This window comes from Rhinopithecus roxellana, chromosome 10 (assembly GCF_007565055.1).
Source record: "Rhinopithecus roxellana isolate Shanxi Qingling chromosome 10, ASM756505v1, whole genome shotgun sequence".
Lineage (NCBI taxonomy): Eukaryota > Metazoa > Chordata > Mammalia > Primates > Cercopithecidae > Rhinopithecus > Rhinopithecus roxellana.
In genome coordinates this window covers 9,009,522-9,034,375 of record NC_044558.1, presented here as the reverse complement: position 1 = coordinate 9,034,375, position 24,854 = coordinate 9,009,522, and the positions used below count along the sequence as shown (strand labels likewise).

The 24,854-nt window shown below is 48.9% G+C and overlaps 1 protein-coding gene across 13 annotated transcripts in view; it reads left to right on the top strand.

Moving 5' to 3' along the window:
* Nucleotides 1–410: 410 nt before the first annotated feature.
* The window catches only part of FBXL14 (F-box and leucine rich repeat protein 14), a 38,063-nt gene continuing 13,619 nt past the window's right edge, over nt 411–24,854 (top strand). For 5 of the 13 annotated variants that reach the window (XR_004059586.1, XR_004059585.1, XR_004059587.1 and 2 more), the window contains exon 1: nt 411–2,361. Coding sequence is in view for 10 of the 13 variants with exons in the window: in XM_030938973.1 (XP_030794833.1) it covers nt 1,168–2,361 (1,194 nt within the window). In the remaining 3 variants the exon portion in view is untranslated. Of the gene's footprint in view, nt 2,367–7,609; nt 7,780–24,854 lie in introns of those variants that run through there. The other 8 variants (XM_030938976.1, XM_030938974.1, XM_030938979.1 and 5 more) reach the window with 5 other exon arrangements.

Sequence of the window (24,854 nt, the reverse complement as noted above, 5' to 3'; positions counted from 1 at the left end):
TAAGGGGCATTAGGGACAGTAAGAAAGGAGAGTTGGGGTGATGATTATTGAGCACTGCTATAGGAGGAGGCTCTCGCAGGGATAATCAAGGGAGAGGGGTGTGAAGTAAGGGTCAGGGATTGTAGAGGTAAACTGTGGGAAGGGGTTGCGCAGACTTCAACAGCAAAGAAAAAGAAGGAACGGGGCTGGGGCGTGGCCCAGAGAGGGAACGGCTCAATAACGGGCTACGGGGTGAAAAGAAGCCGGGTGGGGAGGCGCTCTGCTGACAGCTGCTGCTCCCGCACGGCGCCCACAGGGTTAAAAACCAGGGGCCACGGGACCAGGCCGAACTCGGTTTCCAGGGCAACGGCTCCACAGTTCCGGCAGCGCAGGCCCGTACCATTGCGCGGGCGCGGGGGAGCGGGAGCGGTGGAGGGGACGCGCTGCAGGGCGGCGGAGCCGGAGCCGGCCCGGGCGCTACCAAACGCGCGGCCTGCCCGCTCGCCCGGGGTCTGCGCCGAGCCGCGCTCCGGCCGGACGGCCGCAGCGTCCTCGGTGCGGGGGCCGGCAGCTCCCAAGTGGCCGCGGACGGCGGGGGAGAAGGAACGCGCGCCGCCAGCCGGGATTGGCCTCCTGGTCCCCCCGCCTGGGCGGCGGAGTGCGGGCGGCCCGGGGCTGGGAGGTTTGAAAAGCGGGCGAGAGACAAAGGCAGCAGGAAGCCTCCTCCGCGCCCGGAGCCCGTGCGCCGGGTCCCCGGGGCCCCCTCGCCGCCCGCCGGCCCGCGGAGCAGCGGCGGCGGCAGGAGGCGGAGGATGCGGCAGGGGGCGTGGGCGCGGCGGCGCGGGCGGAGCGGCGCGGCCCGGGCGCGGCGTGGGTAGAGCCGAGGCGGCGGCGGCCGGCCTCCGGGAGCGAGAGCGAGGCGCCTTCCCCGCCCGGGATGTGAGCGCCGCGCGGAGCCCGGGGCGGGGGAGGGCCGGGCCGGAGGCGCAGCCGGCAGGAAGGAAGGACGGACCAGGAGGAGGAGCGGCGGCGGCGGCCGGAGCCGGAAGGCGGGGAGGGGCCGGCCGTTGGGCCCGAGGCGGCGGCAGCGGCGGCGGCTGGGGAGAAGCGCTCTCGTCGCCTGCCCGAGTCCGGAGCGGCGGGGCCCGCGCCTCCTCCCCCCAGCGCCGCGGAGGGGGGAGGAGGAAGATGGAGACCCACATCTCATGCCTGTTCCCGGAGCTGCTGGCCATGATCTTCGGCTACCTGGACGTCCGGGACAAGGGGCGCGCGGCGCAGGTGTGCACGGCCTGGCGAGACGCCGCCTACCACAAGTCGGTGTGGCGGGGGGTGGAGGCCAAGCTGCACCTGCGCCGGGCCAACCCGTCGCTGTTCCCCAGCCTGCAGGCCCGGGGCATCCGCCGGGTGCAGATCCTGAGCCTCCGCCGCAGCCTCAGCTACGTGATCCAGGGCATGGCCAACATCGAGAGCCTCAACCTCAGCGGCTGCTACAACCTCACCGACAACGGGCTGGGCCACGCGTTTGTGCAGGAGATCGGCTCCCTGCGCGCTCTCAACCTGAGCCTCTGCAAGCAGATCACTGACAGCAGCCTGGGCCGCATAGCCCAGTATCTTAAGGGCCTGGAGGTGCTGGAGCTGGGGGGTTGCAGCAACATCACCAACACTGGCCTTTTGCTCATCGCCTGGGGTCTGCAGCGCCTCAAGAGCCTTAACCTCCGCAGCTGCCGCCACCTCTCGGATGTCGGCATCGGGCACCTGGCCGGCATGACGCGCAGCGCTGCGGAGGGCTGCCTGGGCCTGGAGCAGCTCACGCTACAGGACTGCCAGAAGCTCACAGATCTTTCTCTAAAGCACATCTCCCGAGGGCTGACGGGCCTGAGGCTCCTCAACCTCAGCTTCTGTGGGGGCATCTCGGACGCTGGCCTCCTGCACCTGTCGCACATGGGCAGCCTGCGCAGCCTCAACCTGCGCTCCTGTGACAACATCAGTGACACGGGCATCATGCATCTGGCCATGGGCAGCCTACGCCTCTCGGGGCTGGATGTGTCGTTCTGTGACAAGGTGGGAGACCAGAGTCTGGCTTACATAGCCCAGGGGCTGGATGGCCTCAAGTCTCTCTCCCTCTGCTCCTGCCACATCAGTGATGATGGCATCAACCGCATGGTGCGGCAGATGCACGGGCTGCGCACGCTCAACATTGGACAGTGTGTGCGCATCACGGACAAGGGCCTGGAGCTGATCGCTGAGCACCTGAGCCAGCTCACCGGCATAGACCTGTACGGCTGCACCCGAATCACCAAGCGCGGCCTGGAGCGCATCACGCAGCTGCCCTGCCTCAAGGTACTCAACCTGGGACTCTGGCAGATGACGGACAGTGAGAAGGTCAGGTGAGGGCGGCAGCATCAGCTCCCCTTGTCCCGCCCTGTTCATCCTCCCATCACCACCGCCCCCGCACACTCACACGCACACTTATGCACAGATCATTGCAGCGGATGAGATGGGGCTATGACAGAAGCCTCAGGCTCTTTTTCTCCTCCCTCCTCCAGCCCCCTCCCAGCTTCCAGCCCATTCTCTTTGCAGCTGGGGTTCCTACCCTACCCAACTCCCAGCTCCTTTTCCCCGCGGATGGAGAGATGGACTCTGCTGCTTACCCACCCACTCCCCTGCAGGGGGTGGAGGACTGATTCAGCTACTGTATCCCCACTGCTGTGACTGGAAATGGGGGTGGGGAGTGACTGTCTTTTCAACCCTGGGGAGTTGAGGAAAATGTCTGCCTTCACTTCAGCTTTCATTTGAATACTGTGATCTGGTTTTTATTTTCAAATGTATAAAAAGCAAACCCAGCTACAAAGGCCTTTTCACCCTTCTTCCACTTTGTAACTAATCCCAGTCTCTTCTCATCACTCCTCCTCTTACAGTACTCTGCTATTCACGCTCATTTCATTTTCTCAATCTCTTTCCTTTTTAAAATTTTTTTTTTGGAAAAACTTTGAAATCATGGTCCTTTTTTTCTGCTGAATATATTCTATATATTATATATATATATAAATTATATATATATACATATATATGTCTGGCTACCTCGTTTTAGTTTACTTGTTTTCTGAAGCCCTGGAATTCTACAAGAGAGATATTTTGAGACTGAAACATGTTTGTGCCTAGACTGGAAAGATGCCCTTGGGTTTGTGTGTCTTTTTGTGTTGGCTTCTTCCCGGCCTCCATCCGTCCAGTGTGCCCCACTTCCACATTCTGGCTGTAATTTCCTTTTTCTCCTTGTTCATTGGGATTTGAGGACCTGTTTCTAAATCTTGACTTAATTTATAGCACAAATATGTGGGAGCAATGAGAGTTGAACCGTTGTTTTTGTTTGAGATGCAGATTGTGTCTTGAAAATGATGATTATATATGCAAATTCTGCCCTACCCTCACCCTCTTCCAAGTTTCCCCCCAAAAAGGTCACACAGTGCGGCTTCCTGTGGGAAACAGGAGCAAAGCTGGCCTGCAAAGCCCCCGGGGCTGTGATGAAGCTCATGTCTTATCTCTGTTCTATTAACAAAATGGGAGTTTGTGGGTTTTAAAAAAATTCTGTTTCTAAATGGAGGAATAGATGACTTTCTTTATTTTGGTGGGGGTTGGGACTTGTGGCTTTAAAGAAATCACTTTTGAGTAGGATGTATATTTTTGTTGGATTTTTGTTGTTTATTTTTTTAGAATCCTCCACAGCAACATGCGAGACCATGGAGTTAAAGAAACCCAGAGACCTTTATCAATTAATTGTACTGTTTGTGAATTTGTATAAATAATAACAAAGATCCTCTTAAAACGTTTATATTCTTACAGTAAAAGGTTAAACTGATATTTATATAATAAAAGAGGAAATATGAAGTATGTTTTTGAAAAAAAAAAACCAACAGCCTTGTATCTGCGAATTATTTTTAAGGCATTGTGTGCTTGGGTACATGCCAAGGTAGGAGGTGTTGTTTGTATACTCTCAGAGGACGCAAGGTGGAGTTCGGTCCATCCTATGTGGGGGTGAGTCAGCTCGTGGGCGAAATTTTATTCTGTATAAGGTTTACTACTGACATGTTTTATTTCTAGAAATGTGATTAGACTGGAGATTTATATAATTTTTGGCTTTAAACTGTCAACAACCTGGAAATTTAAAGAAATTGAACAAAATGAAACTTTTTAAAAAACCAGATTTGTATGTAAGTCACAGTTTCCCCGAGTGGCCAGTTTTTCTTTGGGTGAAAATGAGATCTAGGGGTGACGTTGAAAAGTGGATCACGATGTGGCCAAGAAAGATGGATTTCTTTACCCTGCGAGTGGGTGTGGGGAGGATGTGAAGGTGGAAGGACTGAAGCCATTGTTCAGAAAAGTTAAAAGAGCGCTGTCCTTGCGTGCTGGCCGGCTCAGTCATGCATGCTGAATCTCCCAGTGTGAGCGAGGGTCCCGGTGGAAAGGAGGAGGGCAGCTCAGGCCCTCTTTTTAACATTCCCCTCCAGGCCTAGCTGTAAGGAAGCACTTTCCTGGGGGATGGGGAGCTTGGCCAGGATTCTTGCACATTTGCATTTTAGCACTTCCAACAGCCGAGGCTGGCCACTGGATCCACTCCGTCAAGGGTTTTTAGACTGAAATCGGGGCAGATTAATGAAATACCAACAATTCCAGCAAAGAGTTCCCGTTGGTAGACAATAACAAAATGATCTGACACCCTGTGGTTTGACTGTGGAGACCTATGGGTATGAATGCGCCGACAGGGGAGTGGCTCATATTCCTGGTTTCACATTGGTCTTGGTTGTTTCTGAGATTGTTAAAAAAGTACTGATCTCAGCAAGAGCTGATAAGAGTAGTATAAAACTTTCCTGGATCAACCCCTCTTTCCAGGAAGAGGGCTGGAACCCAGGTTTCTCCGGGGATAAGATTGTTTTGTAAAATGTCCAAGCTTTCTGCCTGAGCATATCACAAAAGCTGCATTGTTCCTTTTTGGAGAGTCATCACAATTGGGTCTAATTGAGCCTGACACTAGATCCATCTTCTGTTTCTTTGGGGAAGGTGTGGATCTCTTTCTTCCCACTTAGGTTACAGTGCTTAATGCCTGGAAAAAAAAAATGTGTGAAGCCTATTAAGAACTAGGAACTCTGAATTAGGGTCAGCTTTCTAATTTAGCATTTGACACAACTCCTGAAGGTTACAGGGCTGTGGGTTCTTAGTCTGTTTTTCTTCCAAGAGACTGCATGGCTATACAGATTCAATTGATAAAAATTTGAGCACCCAGGTCTTAGGCTCTGTATTCACATTCTTCATTTTAATACGCAGAATATTCCTACCACCTGTAACGTGAAGCATGTTCTTCTGTTTTGTCTCCTTTTTATGTTAAATGTCAAATACGTGCTTGACTAAAGGTGGGCAAATTAATGTTTGAAAGTTAAGACCATGGGTCTAGCTATATCCTTATCCTGAATGAGGCATATTTAGTATAGCGGGAGCTTCTCTGGAAAAGATGGTAAGCCACCTAAAGTGGTTAGTGAAGGTCAACTGCTAATCTCTCAGCCTTTTTGGATGGAAAGCAGTTAATGTGTTGAGAACCTATGTGTGCTTTACAAGGTACTTGTAAGTTTTAATCTTCAAAGCAACCTGCTGAAACAGGTATTATCCCTGTTTTCCAGATAAGTCATAATTCCTGCCGTAAGTTATCCAGCCAGTAAGTGAGGGAGCCAGGATTCAAATCTAGGCTCCATTTCTCTTTCCTTTTTTTTTTTTTTTTGAGACAAGGTCTTGATCTGTTGCCCAGGCAGGAGTGCAGTGGTGCAAACACAACCCACTGCAGCCTTGACCTCCCAGGTTCAAGTGATCCTCCCACCTCAACCTCCCGAGTAGCTGAGACTACAGGCACACACCACCATGGCTGGTTATCTTTTTTTTTTTTTTTTTTTTTTTGTATTTTTTTGTAGAAACAGGGTTTCACCATGTTGCCCAGGCTGGTCTCAAACTCCTGGGCTCAAGCAATCTGCCCACCTTGGCCTCCCAAAGTCCTGGGATTACAGGCATGAGCCACTCTGCCTGGCCCAGGCTCCATTTCTAAAGTCCAGCTCCCTTTTGCTTGGTGAGAAGATTTAGTTACTCGTCATACCTTGGTTTCCTGTAAGGTGACCCTCAGAAGTGAACGGTAGCTGTTTGAACACCGTATGAACAAGCTTATGCCATAGGGCACTACGTCAAAGGGAATAAGGGTGATTCTTGGTGGAATAAAAAGTTGATCCCTACCATACCTATAGGAATGGGAGAAATGCATTGAAGAATAGAAGAGCTAGAGGACATGAGTTGATAGGACACTTTGCGTGGTGGTACAAAGGTTAAAAGGCACTCCAGGGCAGTTCTTAGAGTAACAGAAGAAAACTTGGTTCAGGTATTTGCTGAAACTTGAGAACTGAAAAAACAATGTAAACTTCGTGTAAACTTGATCATCTAGAAGTAATAAACCTCAACAGAAACTGGGTAGTAGTCAAGGAACAACTTCATTTTCCTTCTTTTTCTAAGTGTCATCATGAATAGCCCTTCAATGTTCTTACTGAAAAGATTATAAATCACCTGCGGGGCTCGGCCAATTTCTGCAGCTCCCAAGCTAGGCCTTTAACTTGTCCAGCTTAACATTTACTACAACTAAAAGCCAGTGCCAGTATATCCTAAAAATAAACTCAAACTGATCACGTTCTTTCATGAGTCAGATGAACAACAAAGATCTAAACAAGTAAACGTTCCTTTTTCTTTTGAAAGCTATGAACTTTCTCTTACATAAGAACATACGATATGTAAATTAAAGCATGGCCTAGCTCCCAAATCCTGCTGCTTTCCTGAAGTGGTTACTAGATAGGTGCTGGTCTTAGAATATAAACAAAACCTTTCACTTTTGACTTAGAGAATTCGAATTCAAGTTTTCAAAGGGAAGGGGTAGTGGCCCCCAGGGACCACTGTGTTTCTAAAGAATAAGAACCTCTTGATTAAAAGATCAGATTTGTAAAACAAAACCAAGACCTCATGCAGCTTCTGACAACTGTCTCTTCCCAGTTCTATGAAAGGGAAAGCCCTGGCCTCTGATCTCTGCTGTGCTCTGCGGTAGAAAGGGAGGGACCATAGTAAGTCATCTAGTGGCCCCTTCTCTCTGTTCTCTTTCTCTTCCCTGCATCAAACATCACCCCTTTTAAAAGTTAATTCCATCCCTTTGGTAGAGGGCAAGACCTAAATTTTGTGCCATTATGAACCCCTGAGGAGTCAGAGGGGTGAGGCTTTTTGATGAAATAATGTGGATCATGAGTAAAGCACAGGATTAGAAATTAGAAGGCTGCATTCAAACCTAAGCTCAGGCTTGGGCCACATATTTACCTAATTTCTGTCAATGTACCTGGTCAACTATTAGGCAGCAAGTTAAATTTTTTAAAAAGTGTTGTAAAATAGATGGGACATGCATGTTTAGATGAGTGCCAAATATTTATTTACTTAATGAAATATCAAAGGTAAGTGCACAGTTGGAATAAGAGCATATATTCTCAGCTCTTGTATGGAATTTCTAGACAATTGGTAAATTTAAATATCCACAGATGATTAGTTTCAGTTTTTTCCTCTTTTCCAGGGATTGCTCTGATTTTGCCTGGTGGAGTTGCCTTTACCAACACAGAATATTTGGTCGTATGTAAAGCCAAGTCCTCCAGTTGAGGTGCAAAAGAAAGTAAGCTTGAGATCTTAGCAGTATTAGAGTAGGGTATATTAAACCCCCCCCACCAATAAAACAATAGAAGTGGAATTCCTCTGCCTGCTATTTGTTAACCCAGAAAAGTGCACATATTTTCTTCAAAAAGAAGACTGAAGTTTCTATTATTTCATTACTCTTCTACTTTCATTTTTTTTTGAGATGGAGACAGAGTTTCACTCGTTACCCAGGCTGCAGTGCAATAGCGCGATCTTGGCTCCCTGCAACCTCCATCTCCCGGGTTCAAAAACTCTCCTGCCTCAGCCTCTCGAGTAGCTGGGATTACAGGCGTGCGCCACACCCGGCTAATTTTGTATTTTTGGTAGAGACGGGGCTTCTCCAGGTTGGTCAGGCTGGTCTCAAACTCCCGACCTCAAGTGATCCGCCCACCTCGGCCTCCCAAAGTGCTGGGATTACAGGCGTGAGCCAGCGTGCCTGGCCACTTAAATTGTTTAAGGAACAAATGCTATATATCCTTATAACAAACTTACAAGGATACTTGCATTTGTGATAGTGGAAACGAATGAGTCTCAATTACAAAGAAGGGAACTGAGTCTGCAGCTGTGGCACAGCAGAGAAACCCAAGTGACACAAGGTTAGGAATGTGAGTGTGGTCTGCTGAAGAACTTGGTCACACACAGTGTTCGGTTTCTCTGTCTCAAAATTTTTGTTTTCCCAAATCTGGCAGATGTGGTACATTTAATTTTTTTTTTTTTTTTTTTTTTTTTGAGACGGAGTCTCACTCTGTCGCCCAGGCTGGAGTGCAGTGGCCGATCTCGGCTCACTGCAAGCTCTGCCTCCCGGGTTCAGGCCATTCTCCTGCCTCAGCCTCCCGAGTAGCTGGGACTACAGGCGCCGCCACCTCGCCCGGCTAGTTTTTTTTGTATTTTTAGTAGAGACGGGGTTTCACCTTGTTAGCCAGGATGGTCTCCATCTCCTGACCTCATGATCCGCCTGCCTCAGCCTCCCAAAGTGCTGGGATTACAGGCGTGAGCCACTGCGCCCGGCCACATTTAATTTTATAAAGGGGAAAAGATGCTTAATGAAGTGGAAAAGATTTTGCCTAGGTAATTAGTGGAGAACCTAGTCTCAGAACCTGGGCTGCTCTAGACTTAAGGACCAATGCAGAGGTGACCAACACGGAGGTGGCTGACAGAGGCACTGCAGAGCACCACCCTGGCTCTCTTCGGAGACGCGCTGCACCAACCCAGGCACGGCACACATCTGTAGTCCCAGCTACTCACTAGGCTGAGGTGGGAGGATCACTTGAACACGGGAGTTCAAGGCCAGCCTGGGCGACACAGCAAAACCCCATCTCTTAAAAAAAAATTGTCTTTTTTTTTTTTTTTTTTTTGAGACAGAGCCTCACTCTATTGCCCAGGCTGGAGTGCAGTGGCATGATCAGAGCTCACTACAATCTTGGACTCCTGGGCTCAAGGGATCTTTCCACCTCAGCCTTAAAAAAAAATAGTTTTTTTAAAGGTGCTACACCAAAGCATATTATTTTCACTGGGAGTAAAAAAAAAAAAAAAAAAAAAAAACCCAAAATGCTAAAAGTTATTACTATTTAATATGCACTACATTATGCAAACCTAGACATGTCTGCAAGTATTATATAGGGTTATTCAGGAAACCAAAAAACTAATACATGTTGTTAAATGGTCTATAAGGTACTGAAGTAGCTGATTGTCAAATCAGTTGCCTGTGGCTCTCAGAGGGTTTGAGCCAGCTTCCAAAACACTGCTTTGTCGCACATAGTAATGTGGAATACTGATGCTGGGAGTACATGCTTATGAGAGCTTCAAAGCTAGGAACTTATACATATTTCACATGCTATAAATATCTGCCACACAATCCTTTTATAAGGTAGAATCAAGTTGCAAAAACTCTATTTTCTCTTCATTCAAGGGTAAAAAGGCTTGACTTCACAGATGTTTTAGTTACAAATCCCACTTGTCCAGAAAGAGTAAAAGGGTCTAATTTGTTAATACTGGGCACCTTCTTATATTTATTACTCCCCCATTTACGTAATCCACACTCCAGAAGGATCAGACCTACCACACACTGGTGTGTCAACAATTACTCCTTACATCATGGATCTGGAGACACTGGAACTGGACTGTGGGAAAACAGTTCTTTGAGACCAGATTAATTTTTCATAAATATTAATGTGGAATTACTTAATACGGCCTGGAAAATACTGTTTTTCTCATCTAAAAAGGGTATGAGGAAATATTTACTACCAAGGTTCATAATATTTCTCCTTAGGAAATCTTGATCTCAAACTGGCATTATTTATGTACACATCTGCTACCTTTTTCTAGCCCAAGACAAGGCTTTTTGAGAAGTGGTCACTACACAGGGAGGAGCCAAAAAAAGTAGTCCTATTTCTCAGAATCTCTAGAAAAATCACTGAGGCTACAATTGGACACATGAGTAAAGTAAGGGAGAAACTGTAAGAGTTAAGCCCCTCAAATGCCCCTCAGACAAATGCTTAATGTTCTTGGATGGAAGACAACCATTTCTGCTTTCAATCATTTAAACCTTAACTTCATTGCCCAAAAATCCACTGCTGTGAACAACAACAACAAAAATAAAAAGACAGCCAGTAGGTGTGCCTTAAGCAAACAACATGAAAATGACAAGATGAAAGTGACAGTTTCTACCTAATTTATTTCAAATGCATAGAATTTAGCCAGTTTTCAGGAATCTGTAAAAGCAGGATGGTTAAGTTCTGTGGCCCCCTGAACTTTATCCAGCTGACAGGTGACGATTGTAGGAAGCAGAGAAGGTCTTCAAGTTTCCAGAGCCTGGAGTAGATAGAGGATTGGCTCTTCCAGCCCTAGCTGACGTCTGTGCACTTGAGACAGATGCCCTGCCATTGTGCTCAGGGTCAGATGTCAACAATCAGAACAGCATGACCCACAGGAAGGCAGCTGGCCGCTCTCTTCCCTACACAGAAGGGTCTAATTTTCAATGGAATCACAAGAGGAACTGCAGAAACTCATTAACGTATGACACAGGACTTAGCAGCAAACAGCTTCATCACTGCTTTATTTATTTTTAGAGTTGGGGTCTCGCTCTGTCACCCAGGCTGAAGTACTGCGGTGTGATCATAGTTCACTGCAGCCTCGACTTCCTGAGCTCAAGCAATCCTCCCACCTCAGCCTCCCGAGTAGCTGGGACCACAGGCATGTGCCACCACGCCCATTATTACTATTATTATTACTATTTTGTAGAAACAGGGTCTCGCTATGCTGCCTAGGCTGGTCTCCAACTCCTGGGCTCAAGTGACCCTCCCATCTCGGCCTCCCAAAGTGCTGAGATTACAGGTGCCTATAACTTTAGAAATAAAAATGCACATATGTGGTTAAAAGGTAAAAGTCAAGCACTACACATTATTGAAAAGTAGGGCTGGAAAACTGTTATTGTCTCCTGGACTATTCCTTCAGCCTCCCCAACTCTTTGAAAACAACAACAACAAAAAACCCTCTTACACACAATTTACTTTCCCCATTGTGAAGCAGCTGTGAATCATATCCAAACCAGTCCTGGAGGTATTAAAGCTAGGAGTCCGACCTTGTGTTTTTCTGTACCCCAAGTTTATGAAAATGATTTCAGGGTCCAATATAAGGTAGTACAATAAAGTATGGTTAGTGCAAAACTAAGTATTTGTTCTCTACTGTGGAAGAAAGTGGAGAAATCCAAGTCTGCAAGTCCCATGTCTTGTCAGTAGGTGGCAGCATTGTCTGTGAGTTGGAAGCTATTTCCGGTGGAGCACCACCACTTCCTCCCACCTCACAAATCCCCTCTGGTCCTTTCCCTTTCACCCGCACCCCCGAAGTATTTCCTCAGGGCATAAGAGTTGCCAAACGAGGAATTTCACTTCCTGGAAAAGATGAAATTGAGTTTTAAAGTATCAGCGAGGTTACTCCCCAGGGCCATGTGTTATTTTGCAGCTCTCTGCTTTTGGAGATAAGAGAATCAAACAGCAACTACTAATGCTTTTTTTTTTTCTCTCTCTCTTTAAACTTCTAATTCTTCTTAAAGGGCATTTCATACAAATCCTTGTTAGATTGCCATATCTGGGGAGTTTGGGAGGGAAAAAATGGGGAAAATTTTAGTCATACATGGAGGTGTCAATTTAAACAGCAAGAAAAAAAGAGCTAGTTTTTTTATTACAAAAGAAAAAAGTATCATCTGTGATGAAAAATTCTAGAGAGCCTTTGAGGAAAAACAATTTTAAAATTTTAGGAGTATCTTTTTAAATTTTTAAAAATTTTTATTAAAAGGAGTACCTTTCTTGCCCAGATGAAGACATCTTCATAAAATATAAGAGAGTCTATGAGGATGAAAATAGTAAGAGCCCTGATGAAGAAGTGAAGTTGCTTGTGTGACCTAAATTCCTCCTACAGAAAACTGACATTAGAACAAGGTAGCAGAACTTACAAAAAGAATTTCTGAGCCAATATGGCCAGATTCCGTAGAAAGGCACAAGAAGAGAGAGGCTGAGGGCAGGAGAGGCCTTCGGGTCTTGCCCTCCTGGTACTCAACAGCCTGGCCTCAGGGAATCAAAGTGTGAGTGGGAAGGGCAGGTGTAGAAGTGGGAAAGAAGGTGGAGGCGGTTACCCCCTGCGGGTGCTTCCACCAAGCTGTATTGGCAAGAGGAGCCACAGCTTGTAAGCTCTGTAACATAGAGGTCATTTCTGGTTAGAGAATGAATAAAACAGGAAAAGTTTCAGGGACTTGGGGCCTATGCGTGAGGCAAATTACATTCCTGGCACCATCTATGAAGGTCTTATGAAAGCAGAACATCTCCCTGGGCAACTTTTGGAAAGTAATAGCTGAAATATGCCATGCTTAGTGACGACACTGAAAGAATACAGATTCAGGGAAGACACCCCAGAGAATACAGGTTATAAAGGAAAGAAAAGAAAACATGTATCAGCCCGTACAAAGCCAAGAAGGAGAAACCGGGGCTGGCTGAAGAGCCAGAATGAGAACTGAGTGAGGGGAATGTGTGAACACTGAGGACCAGCAGTTCCTAAAGCTGCTCCTTGGAAGAACTGGGAGACTGGGAGGGCTGCTCCTTGATTCTTCACAGCCTCCAAGAACAGCTTTCCTAGACTTCATTTTCTTTTTCTTTTTTTTTTTTTTTAGACAGAGTCACTCTGTTGCTCAGGCTGGAGTACAGTGGCGCAATCTCAGCTCACTGCAACTTCTGCTCCCCGGGTTCAAGCAATGCTCCTGCTTCAGCCTCCCGAGTAGCTGGGACTACAGGCACCTGCCACCATGCCCGGCTAATTTTTGTATTTGTAGTAGAGATGGGGTTTCACCATGTTGACCAGGCAGGTCTTGACCTCCTGACCTCAGGTGATCTGCCCGCCTCAGTCTCCCAAAGTGCTGGGATTACACGCGTGAATCACCACGCCCGGCCCTGGGCTTCATTTTCAAGAAGGTAGGCCGTCTTTCTGTGGTTGTTTGAATTTGACTTTAGACAAATCTCTTGCGAATGTGGCCACCAGGCTGGTGGTGAGGGTGTTCCTGTGACTGAGACCTCTGAGGTGACAGTACTGCAAGCCTGAAAGTGTCCCACGCAGAGACAAATGGCTCTCACTCCAGCTCTGTGTGCACAGCAGTTAGGACCAACATTGTTGTAATCCATACCTGTTTTTGCCAGGAAGACAAGCTAGAGCAACAGTGTAGAGAGGACAAATAGGAAAAAGTGCTTCCGGGGCAGGCCGGCTCCGACATTCCTCACAGGGACCCTTCAGGCAGCAGTTACTCTACCGGTTTCAACATTCTCCATCCAGCCTCTGCGACTCCGGTTTCTGTGCTCCATTTTGCAGAGGAAGGTATGGCTGAGGGCTCCAGTAATCCCACGAAGATGCACGTTTCTGTTTTAGGTGACCTTCCCCAAACCCTCTTCCCCGGAGGCTCCCGTGGCTCAGTCTGCAAATCCACATAGCCCGGACACTGATTCGCAGGCTGACAGCCACTGCTGCGGCTTTCCTGACCTTCCTCTGTACTCTTTTAGCCCCTACCAGCACCCGCACCCCCCACCCTAAAGGTGTCCATTTGCCCGTTAAAGGACTCCAGCATGGCCACTTCCCAGTTTCTGAATTTCCTATCGCCGTCTATGGAGACTGTCAAGACGGGTGGAGTGTTGCGGGCGGGGCATTCCAGGTGGTGTGGCCATATATAACAGCAAGGAGGCCAGTCCCACGGCCATCTACACACCGAAGCAGGTATCAACACCACCGTGCCGTCCTTCCTGATTTGGGCTGCTTTCCATGTGATGCCTCAGAGATAAGGCCTCCCTGTGCCATTTTCGAGCCTGTTAGTTCCACTCCTGCATTCATTCCTACCTCGGTACCTGCCAGGAACTTGCAGAGAAACTAAGGAACTTGTGTGCAAGTGGCTGCAAACACCTTCCCACTCTTCCACTGGTGCCAAAAACAAGCCCGCTAATGCTAATCTGCCCCTCTCTTGCACTCAACAGCTTTTCTCCTCTAAGCCCCTGATAATGGTTTTACTAAAATCCCCTTTTGATGGGAAAAATTCCCAGCTGGACATTTCAGGCCCCGGCACAATATACAAGTCTGCAGGTCCCTTTCCCCACCTCACAAAGGCCTCTAATCAAGTGGAAAATGTGCTGGAGGCCAGAGGTTGGGGTCCGCAATTATTTTTTAAGGGATTACTAGAGAAGAATAGGGGGCAGCAAGGACCTCCCCCCAACTTTGTTTTCCATTCGGTCCTGCTTTTAGACACACTGAGCTAGGAGTAGCCATCCAGTTCTCCAAGCACAAGAGCTTCATCTCTCTCTTCCCAGGTGGAAGGATGTCATCTTTGAACACTATTGCTTCAAAAAGATGTAGAGAGTTTGGAAGCAATATGCGGGTCCTTTTCTGACCCCATTTAAGCCTTTATGTATAAAACCACTGTTGAACGGGGTCCCGAGTGTGGAGAGAGCACCCATTCATTAACCTCTAACCTCTGGTCTGTATTCAGAGGGGAGCGTTCGCTCTGTGTCCATACACTGCAAGACTGGAGGCATTAACTTGGGCATCCCAGGCTTTGGAGGGCAAGAGGTCACGTTCCCAACCCTGCCAGAGCGCCTTCTTCCTAGTTATACACACTGACCCTTCCCTCGCCACTGAGCAAATGTCCACCTTACTCCAAATGTTTAATCTTGGGGCAAAACATGGCTAAAAATACAAAGTGTTAACTATGCGTATCGGTCTATTGGAACCTCAAATGTGAACTATGTGTATCCGTCTACTGGAACCTTCCTTTAAGAATGTACACTGCGGAAGGCAGTTTGTCTTCCTGCACATGGCAAAGGACCTTCTTTGAGGTCATCCATGCATGAGTGCTCACTAAGGATTAATCGATGAGGATGAACATTTCAAGCTGGCCCTGGGTTCTCATGGTTCTATTTCAGCATGGAGAGATTGCTCCTTCTAATCCCAGCTGGTTAGTGATGTATGCAAATACCTAGTAAAAAGGAAATGACTACAAATTCCTAAACCCACTCTGGAATGATCAAGGATTAGATTGTTGAGCTCTGAGAGTTAAAAGTCAGCATACATTTCAAACTAAATACCAGCCTGAGTAATAATTTTCAGGTCCTTTCTTCAAAGTTCCTGAAATACTTTTGGTCAAAAACAAAAAATTGATAACTACATTTTTTTTTTTTTTTTTTTGGAAATGGAGTCTCACCCTGTCACCAAGGCTGGAGTGCAATGGCGCGATCTCGGCCCAATGCAAACTCCCCCTCCCCTCAAGCGATTCTCCCGCCTCAGCCTCCCGAGTAGCTGGAATTACAGGTGCGCACCACCATGCCTGGCTAGTTTTTGTGTTTTAGTAGAGACGAGGTTTCACCACGTTGACCATGGCTGGTCTTGAACTCCTGACCTCAGGTGACCTGCTCACCTCAGCCTCCCAAAGTGCTGGGATTACAGGTGTGAGTCACCATGCCCGGCCAATATCCATTGTTTTAAAAGTCACTCTTCCTACTAGAAGAGTAAAACAGCATTTTAGAAACAATAATTTGATAAAATAGTAGCAGCAATGCATCTCAGGTCTTTCAGGGTCATTGACAATGTTAGTATGGTAGAATGTAATCATCTTTGACTGTCTATTAGAGGTAGCTAAATAATTCAAAAAACAAGATGAACGGCCGGGCGCGGTGGCTCAAGCCTGTAATCCCAGCACTTTGGGAGGCCGAGACGGGCGGATCATGAGGTCAGGAGATCGAGACCATCCTGGCTAACACGGTGAAACCCCGTCTCTACTAAAAAAATACAAAAAGCTAGCCGGGCGAGGTGGCGGGCGCCTGTAGTCCCAGCTACTCCGGAGGCTGAGGCAGGAGAATGGCGTGAACCCGGGAGGTGGAGCTTGCAGTGAGCTGAGATCCGGCCACCGCACTCCAGCCTGGGCGACAGAGCGAGACTCCGTCTCAAAAAAAAAAAAAAAAAAAAAAAAAAACCAGATGAACATAATTAGAATTAAGTATAAAATATGTGCTTCCCCGTTAAAGAAAATTTTATTCAGTGTCTAAAAACAGAAGGAAGTTATATCTCAATGATGAAATGTTATCAGTCTGAAGTTCATCGTGTCAAACTGGCATACCTAAAATAGGTGGGGAATGCCCCGAATCCACGGAGAAAACAAGTATCAGCCTCTCCCAGTCACACTAGGTGGGGGAACTACAGGGGCAATGGAGCCGTGCTTCTCTGCAGTGTTTTCGTTAGCTCCTCTGTTTACGTGCGTGATAGCCAAGAGCGTATCCACACTGAAATCCTGCTCAAATATCTTCAGCCTTTGTTGTATCGCTTCCGATGTCTAAGTGATCCCGGTTCACTCTTTTCCCGTCATTTCTGGGGCATATTTATCTGTTTCACCTGCCATCTCTATGCCTGGTCTCCTGAAGTCAGCATCTGCAGACCCTGCTTGGGGTGATCTCTGCACTCCTGCGGTGAGCTCCCTGCTCACCCTGCCCTGCCCTCAAAGCCCTCTCGGGCATCTCCCGGCAGCCATGAATGCTCTAAAACCATTCTAACTCTGCACTCTGTTTCCTCCAGGCTGGGGGCAGGGGCAGGGGAGTGATAATGGCCATCACTGTATTTGACGGACAGTCTCCACACTGCAGGGTTAAAAAATCATTTTTATTAAAATATGCTTGCCTATTTAAGCCTGCTCTTTAAAATAATACATAAGTCCTTTTTTTTTTAATCCTTATTTAAAATTCCCCCAGAATAGGACAACTAGATGACAAGGCAAAGAGGAGCTCTTGAATCTTCACCTAACCCCACTGCCCTCCCCCGAGGAGGGGCTGCATCCTTTGGCCCGAACTCCAGAGTTCCAACAGCATTGAGGTGGCAAGCGCCCCACACTCAGCGCTGCTAGGAGACGCTTGCTCTTGATTTGTATACGATCTTGAAATGAAGCATTTGTCCACACAGGGCAGAGGCCTCCAGAAGGCCTGTGGTAAGCAGGCAGCATCAAGATTCTCTCTTCCCTGGCCTCCTGCTTAAGCATTGCTAGAAGTTTCTCCCTGGGAAGGATGAGGAGTTTATCCAGGCAGTGCTGACAGCCAACGGCAGGACTGATAAAGCCTGTGGCTGGCTTTATCAGTGACACAGCTAAGACGACTTTAAGATCCCATAAAAATGCTAACAAATATTCCTGCTGGCCAACACATTGCAACAGTTTCACAATCACAAAATCCTGCCGGTTTATTGGGATTAATTACTAACTAATAGTTAAAATGCTAAAGTTTATGAATGACTTTTAAAAAATACAAATTAGTGTGGATTCAGGGCTATCTTTCACTTAGTAAATATTTATTTGGCAGCTTTTACAGGCCGAGTCCCACGCCAAGGGCTGGGACGACAGAGCACCATCTCCCGCTTACTCGTATGGAGGTCTGCTTTCTTGAGTGGGAGAGAAAGAAGTGGGGTTTTACTGGGAACTGCGCCCAAGCCACAGCCTGATTTATCTGTACCGCAGCCTGCAATCTAGATATGCCCCATGGGAGTGCGTCTCGTGTATTTTAGGGGGAAAATAGTTGGGAATTGCTGCTTTACAGAGCTGGGCTTCAGATTCTTGGCGCAGAAGGGAGCCAGCCAGTCCAGATAAGGAGCGGGAACTGAGATTAACATGTATTCAAGACAGAATTCCTTCTCAGTCCCCGAGCAGTAGCTCCTGAAGGTGACAGCCTCTGCATTGCTGCCCTCGTGGTCTCTCCCTGCCTTGTTGAAGCTACCCTTGATGTCAGTTTCAACCTGATTTTACTGGTACAGATATATGGAGGAGTGAGGGGCCAGCCCAGCACTCAGTGACCCACACTGCCCGCCCCCGCGCTGCACCCCACCACGGGCACTGCCACCCTGCCTTCTACCCTGGTCGGTTTATCCCGTACAGACGTTATCAGCGCAGCTAAAACGAAATCAGCATAGCTAAAACGTTATATCCAGCTAAAAACTCCCAGGGAGGCCAAACCAAACCAGGTCCTTGATTTAAATGACAATTTGAATCACTCCCTGCTTCATCTGCAGTAATTTTGTTTTATTAGATAAAGGGTTTGTGAGAAGAAAAGGAAATATTTAAGGCTTCCTCCCGCTGTCCAAGGCTAGTTAAGTGTAAACACAAAAAACCTGTTGCGCTGTGCTGAGGCATCGCATGCAATTTGTCATGTGCATCTCCATGAGGACAAAAACGCACATGCAGGCAGGCTTCATCAGCAAGAGAAGTGCCTCTGAGCACTTCCTCAGGACAGGACCTTTTTACTGAAGATCCTGCAGAGGGAGGAAGGTCACAGTTCATGCCAAACCTGACCCCAGGATCCAGGCAAAGACAGTTCCCTAAGGACACTACCACAGAGACAGTGACCCTCTCATGACGCTTCCTCAAACGCGATCGCACACACTCCACACTATTTTCCTACCGAGAAGCCACCAGGTGCCTTCCTAAGCTCCCACGCCTGTCGGCTGCAGTTCGCGACCCACAGCATGGGCAGAAGCCCACAGCAACCTCCTGCGGCAAGGATCCCAGTGTGCTTGGAGTTGGAGAGGGCTGATTCGGAGGATCCCAGAGGCCTGCAGGGGCTTCAGACAGGAGATTCCAAGGGGGAGTAGAGCGTGAGCACAGGATTAGCACTGACCAATGAGGAAGAGGGTGTTTTCCCCACAGGATCCTGAGCGGCACAGTGTCAGTGTCTGCTCAAAGAACCATTAACCCCAGGGATGCAAAAGATCGACTACTGATGGCTGCAACGTGGACTTTTCAAAACCAGATAGACAGAGAGGTCAATAGATAAGACAGACAGATAAGCTTAGATGGATAAGATAGATTACATAGATAGAGATAGACAGATTAGACAGACATAAATACTTTCTTTTTGTTCCACTCTTAATCATCCAAACTACTTTTATCTCAGAGTGAAATAAAGCAAACCCAGTGAGCAAAGGAGGATGGAGCTGTAGGGGATCTTTATTTTTATTTAAATAGAAGTTTTTTCTCCCTTGGGGTGTTGTTTATCTGTCCATACACATCCATAGAAAAATATTATTCTTAGAGTCCTGAGGCCGTTCACATTTGTTTGCACAGACTTTAAAGGGCAAATAAAAGACAAGCAGAGATATTTTCAGACATACTGTTGTACTTAGATGATGTGATTAGATCCCTCCATTTAGTTCAGGAGCCATTTGTTCATTCATTACTGGCTAAAAAGTGCTTTCAAAATATTCTACTAAATTTATCAAAGATAATTTAAAAAAAAAACTCCTAACTTTTCAAATAAACTCGTACCAAATCCTTTCCAATAGCCACACTAATACTCACATGACACTGAAATGACCCTCGGGATACCACAGGCTGTGACCCGAGTAAATCTCCAGAGTAAGGCGGGATTCTGCTGGCATGGCCCGCTCCCACAGCCTCCTGCCCACATCCAGTTGCTCAAGCAGGCACGAGGCAGGACTGCAAAGCTTCCTGAGGTTTTTGAACACTGATGATCTGAGGCATTTGAGAACTTGAATTTCAGATCCCTCAAAAGAAGCTTCTGCAAACTTTCTGGCTACTGAGCAGGGTGGCCTTTACCAGCTCTCAGTTGCTGTCCTTGTCCCTGCCTCCTGAGGCGTCTCCACTGCCACCAGCCTCCCCCACCCCAGCCTCCATTCACACGGCTGCCACCAGCCTCCTCTCACCACAGCCTCCACCCACATCGCTGCCACCAGCCTCCCCTCACCCCAGCTTCCATCCACACCCCTGCCACCAGCCTCCCCTCATACCAGCCTCCATCTGTACTGCTGCCACCAGCCTCCTCTTACTCCAGCCTCCACCCACATCGCTGCCACCAGCCTCCTCTTACCCTAGCCTCCACCCACATCGCTGCCACCAGCCTCCCCTTACTCTGGCGTCCACCCACATCGCTGCCACCAGCCTCCTCTCACCCTAGCCTCCACCCACATTGCTGCCACCAGCCTCCCCTCACCCCAGCTTCCATCCACACCCCTGCCACCAGCCTCCCCTCATACCAGCCTCCATCTGTACTGCTGCCACCAGCCTCCTCTTACTCCGGCCTCCACCCACATCGCTGCCACCAGCCTCCTCTCACCCTAGCCTCCACCCACATCGCTGCCACCAGCCTCCCCTTACTCTGGCCTCCACCCACATCGCTGCCACCAGCCTCCTCTCACCCTAGCCTCCACCCACATCGCTGCCACCAGCCTCCCCTCACCCCAGCTTCCATCCACATCCCTGCCACCAGCCTCCCCTCATACCAGCCTCCATCTGTACTGCTGCCACCAGCCTCCTCTTACTCCGGCCTCCACCCACATCGCTGCCACCAGCCTCCTCTCACCCTAGCCTCCACCCACATCGCTGCCACCAGCCTCCTCTCACCCTAGCCTCCACCCACATCGCTGCCACCAGCCTCCCTACTCCGGCCTCCACCCACATCGCTGCCACCAGCCTCCTCTCACCCTAGCCTCCACCCACATCGCTGCCACCAGCCTCCCCTCACCCTAGCCTCCACCCACATCGCTGCCACCAGCCTCCCCTTACTCCGGCCTCCACCCACATCGCTGCCACCAGCCTCCTCTCACCCTAGCCTCCACCCACATCGCTGCCACCAGCCTCCCCTCACCCTAGCCTCCACCCACATCGCTGCCACCAGCCTCCCCTCACCCTAGCCTCCACCCACATCGCTGCCACCAGCCTCCTCTCACCCTAGCCTCCACCCACATCGCTGCCACCAGCCTCCTCTCACCCTAGCCTCCACCCACATCGCTGCCACCAGCCTCCTCTCACCCTAGCCTCCACCCACATCGCTGCCACCAGCCTCCCCTCACCCTAGCCTCCACTCACACTGCTGCCACCAGCCTCCTCTCACCCTAGCCTCCACCCACATCGCTGCCACCAGCCTCCTCTCACCCTAGCCTCCACCCACATCGCTGCCACCAGCCTCCTCTCACCCTAGCCTCCACCCAGACCGCTGCCACCAGCCTACTGTCACCCCAGCCTCCATTCACATGGCTGTTCCTCCAGGTATGCTCTCTGGATGACCCACAGGAGAATCACTTGGATGCTGGCCGAAACTGCATTTTTCAGGGGGCAGGTTTCACCATCCCTGTATTCTATCCCCAGAGATTTCATCCTAAAAATGTCACAGGATCGTATGACTATCTTGCTTCAAAGTCCACTAACTTCCTGTTTCATAAAGAACAAAGTCCCAACCCCATTACAGTGGTCCCAATTACACCCCGAGCTACATCTCCTGCCAGTTCTCATCCTCCTGAATCGCAGCCTCTTATTCCGGTCACACACAACCATTTCACTCCTTTTTTTTTAAAAGATGGAGTTTCGCTCTTGTTGCCCAGGCTGGAGCGCAATGGTGCGATCTCAGCTCACCACAACTTCCGCTTCCCAGGTTCAAATGATTCTCCTGCCTCAGCTTCCTGAGTAGCTGAGATTACAGCCATGCGCCACCACACCAGCTAATTTTGTATTTGTAGTAGAGACGAGGTTTCTCCATCTTGGTCAGGCTGGTCTCAAACTCTTGACCTCAGGTGATTCACCCGCCTTGGCCTCCCAGAATGTTGGGATTACAGGCGTGAGCCACTGTGCCCGGCCTCATTTCACTCTTTTGTGCATTTATGTATGTTGTACCCATGGACCTACAATGGTCTTCCCTCTCTGTTTGACTGGAGAACACTTCCTCATCCTTTAAGTCCTGGCTTGAACACTGTGCAGCCTTCCATCGCCACCTCTGTGCCCCTCAGCTGCCTGAGGCTCTGGTATTGGCTCTTCTGGCCCCAAAATGTTACATCCTAATTACATCACTGCTTTCCCTAGAAGGACCCCCCAGTTGTGTGTGGCTGGGGTGGCTTTCAGCTAACAAGGCTGAACGTATGTGCTGTGCTTCCACGAGGCACCCTGTCCCGTGATAGGGGCTGAGGATACAGCGACGAACAGACCTTGGTTCCAGCCTAACAAAGTTTACAGTCTTGTGGAGAAGACAGACAAGAAATGTAACACCAGGGCATGGTGGCTCACACCTGTAATCGCAGCACTTTGGGAGGCTGAGGCGAGCAGATCACGGGGTCAGGAGATCGAGACCATCCTGGCTAACATGGTGAAACCCCGTCTCTACTAAAAATACAAAAAAATTAGCCGGGCGTGGTGATGGCGCCTGTAGTCCCAGCTACTGGGGAGGCTGAGGCAGGAGAATTGCCTGGACCTGGGAGGCGGAGCTTGCCGTGAGCCGAGATCACGCCACTGCACTCCAGCCTGGGCGACAGAGCAAGACTCCGTCTCAAAAAAGAAAAAAAAAAAATGTAACACCAGATACTAATGTAACCCAAATCAGGAGGCCCTGCCTGGTCCAGGGGTCAGAGAACGCCTCCCAGATGGTGCCGGCGTTTACCTTTGCATTTCTAGCGCTGTGCCTTGTACTCTGGAAGGCTCTGAGTCAGTTTTCTTAGGTGAAGTGTCACTGAAATGCTAAAGACCCTCAAATATTCAGCCCAGACCTCTGGACCCACAGACTCAACTATAAGACATCTCTACGAGTGTATCCCACAGACATAGGAGCCGAAAATTAAACATATTTCCTCCTAAATCACTCTACTTGCCCAGATTTACAGCCGCCATAAAAGGCACTGCCTGGATGACCACACAACTTCAGCCTGGAAGTTATGAATAACTCTTCTCTCTCCTATTACACCCTGTGCCCAAAGGACAGTCCCAGCTCCGTCAATTCTGCCTGCTGGATTCTGACTGCATTATCTCCTCTCCACCCCTCCCTCTGCCGCCACTGCCCTCAGTCAGTCCTCACCATTTCTCATTTTGACCCAGGTCCCAAGAGTAATTTTTCTAATGTACAAATCTGATTCTATCACTTCCTGGTCACAATCTCCAGTTGCCAATAGGTTAAAATCTAAATTCTGCTGCATGCTGTCCGGGACCCTCGACAACCTGGCTCTGTCTTCCTCTCCATTGCCACCCCCCGCTCCATCCCCTACACTGAGCCCCTGCAGTCACCGTTCGTCCAATGATAGACCACAGCCTCTCTGGGAATGGGGGGGGGGGGGCCCTGGCCCTGGTGGTCTAGTAGTATATGGACTCAGACCTAAGGACTAGGGTGCCTGGGGCATCTTAGTTGGTAACAAAAAAAAAAACAAATCAAAATGCTCTTGTGTTGAAAGGGGCACATGATTGGCACTAACACATAGCCTGCGTCCAGTTGCAAATGTACAGCAGGAAACTCTTGGGAGCCAAGAAATGTTCTGTATTGTGACTGTGGTGCTGATTTCATGGGGGTATGCATCTGTCAAAACTCACCATATTGTGCACTTTATTTATTTATTTATTTATTTATTTATTTATTTATTTATTTTTGAGACAGAGTTTCGCTCTTGCTGTCCAGGCTGGAGTGCAGTGGTGCGATCTCGGCTCACCGCAACCTCCGCCTCCCTGGTTCAAGCGATTCTCCTGCCTCAGCTTCCAGAGTAGCTGGGATTACAGGCGCCCGCCACCAGGCCCAGCTAATTTTTGTATTTTTAGTAGAGACAGGGTCTGGCCACGTTGGCCAGGCTGGTCTTGAACTCCTGACCTCGGGTGATCCACCCGCCTCGGCCTCCCAAAGTGTTGGGATTACAGGCGTGAGCCACCGCGCCTGGCCATATTGTGCACTTTAAATGAGTGCAGTTTGTTGTACATAAATTACGCCTCATACAGGTATTTAGAAAGTTCCCTCGATCAACACTAGCTTGCATGAATTGTCATACTCTCACTTAAAATGCTCTATCCTCGCCTATCTGCATGTAAATCCTACTTTTTTCTTCACTGTCCCCCAAAGCCTTTCCTGACTCCCCCGCATAAACGCGACTGCCACTTCTCTTGTTGCTCATCATTTCAGTCACCCCTCCCCATCCTTGGTGGTGAAGCCTCCTAATTCCCTCGGTGGGAATTTGTAGTTAAGGAACTTAACAATTCATAGAAATAACAGGCTTGGGGGTGTGGGGTCTCCAGGAACTAGAGCACAGCACTGTCTTCATTCTGGTACTCCTTGCACCTAGGGAGGTGCTGGGTATATAGTAGGTGTTCAGTCAATATTTGAGGAACAAGGAGATGGGAAGATCTGGAGTTGATACACTCAGTACATTAGCTCAGCTGATTCTTACTTGAGGAAGACAGATGGAGCTATTAGTAGTGACTTCAAATGGGATAGGGACAACCTTGCAGTAACCTTGCTAGTGAGAAATCGATGACAACCCCAGCCTCTGTTAAAAAGTCACTCTAGGCCGGGCGCGGTGGCTCAAGCCTGTAATCCCAGCACTTTGGGAGGCCGAGAGGGGCGGATCACGAGGTCAGGAGATCGAGACCATCCTGGCTAACACGGTGAAACCCCGTCTCTACTAAAAATACAAAAAACTAGCCGGGCAAGGTGGCGGTGCCTGTAGTCCCAGCTACTCGGGAGGCTGAGGCAGGAGAATGGCGTAAACCCGGGAGGCGGAGCTTGCAGTGAGCTGAGATCCGGCCACTGCACTCCAGCCCGGGCAACAGAGCGAGACTCCGTCTCAAACAAAACAAAACAAAACAAAAAAAAGTCACTCTTTGA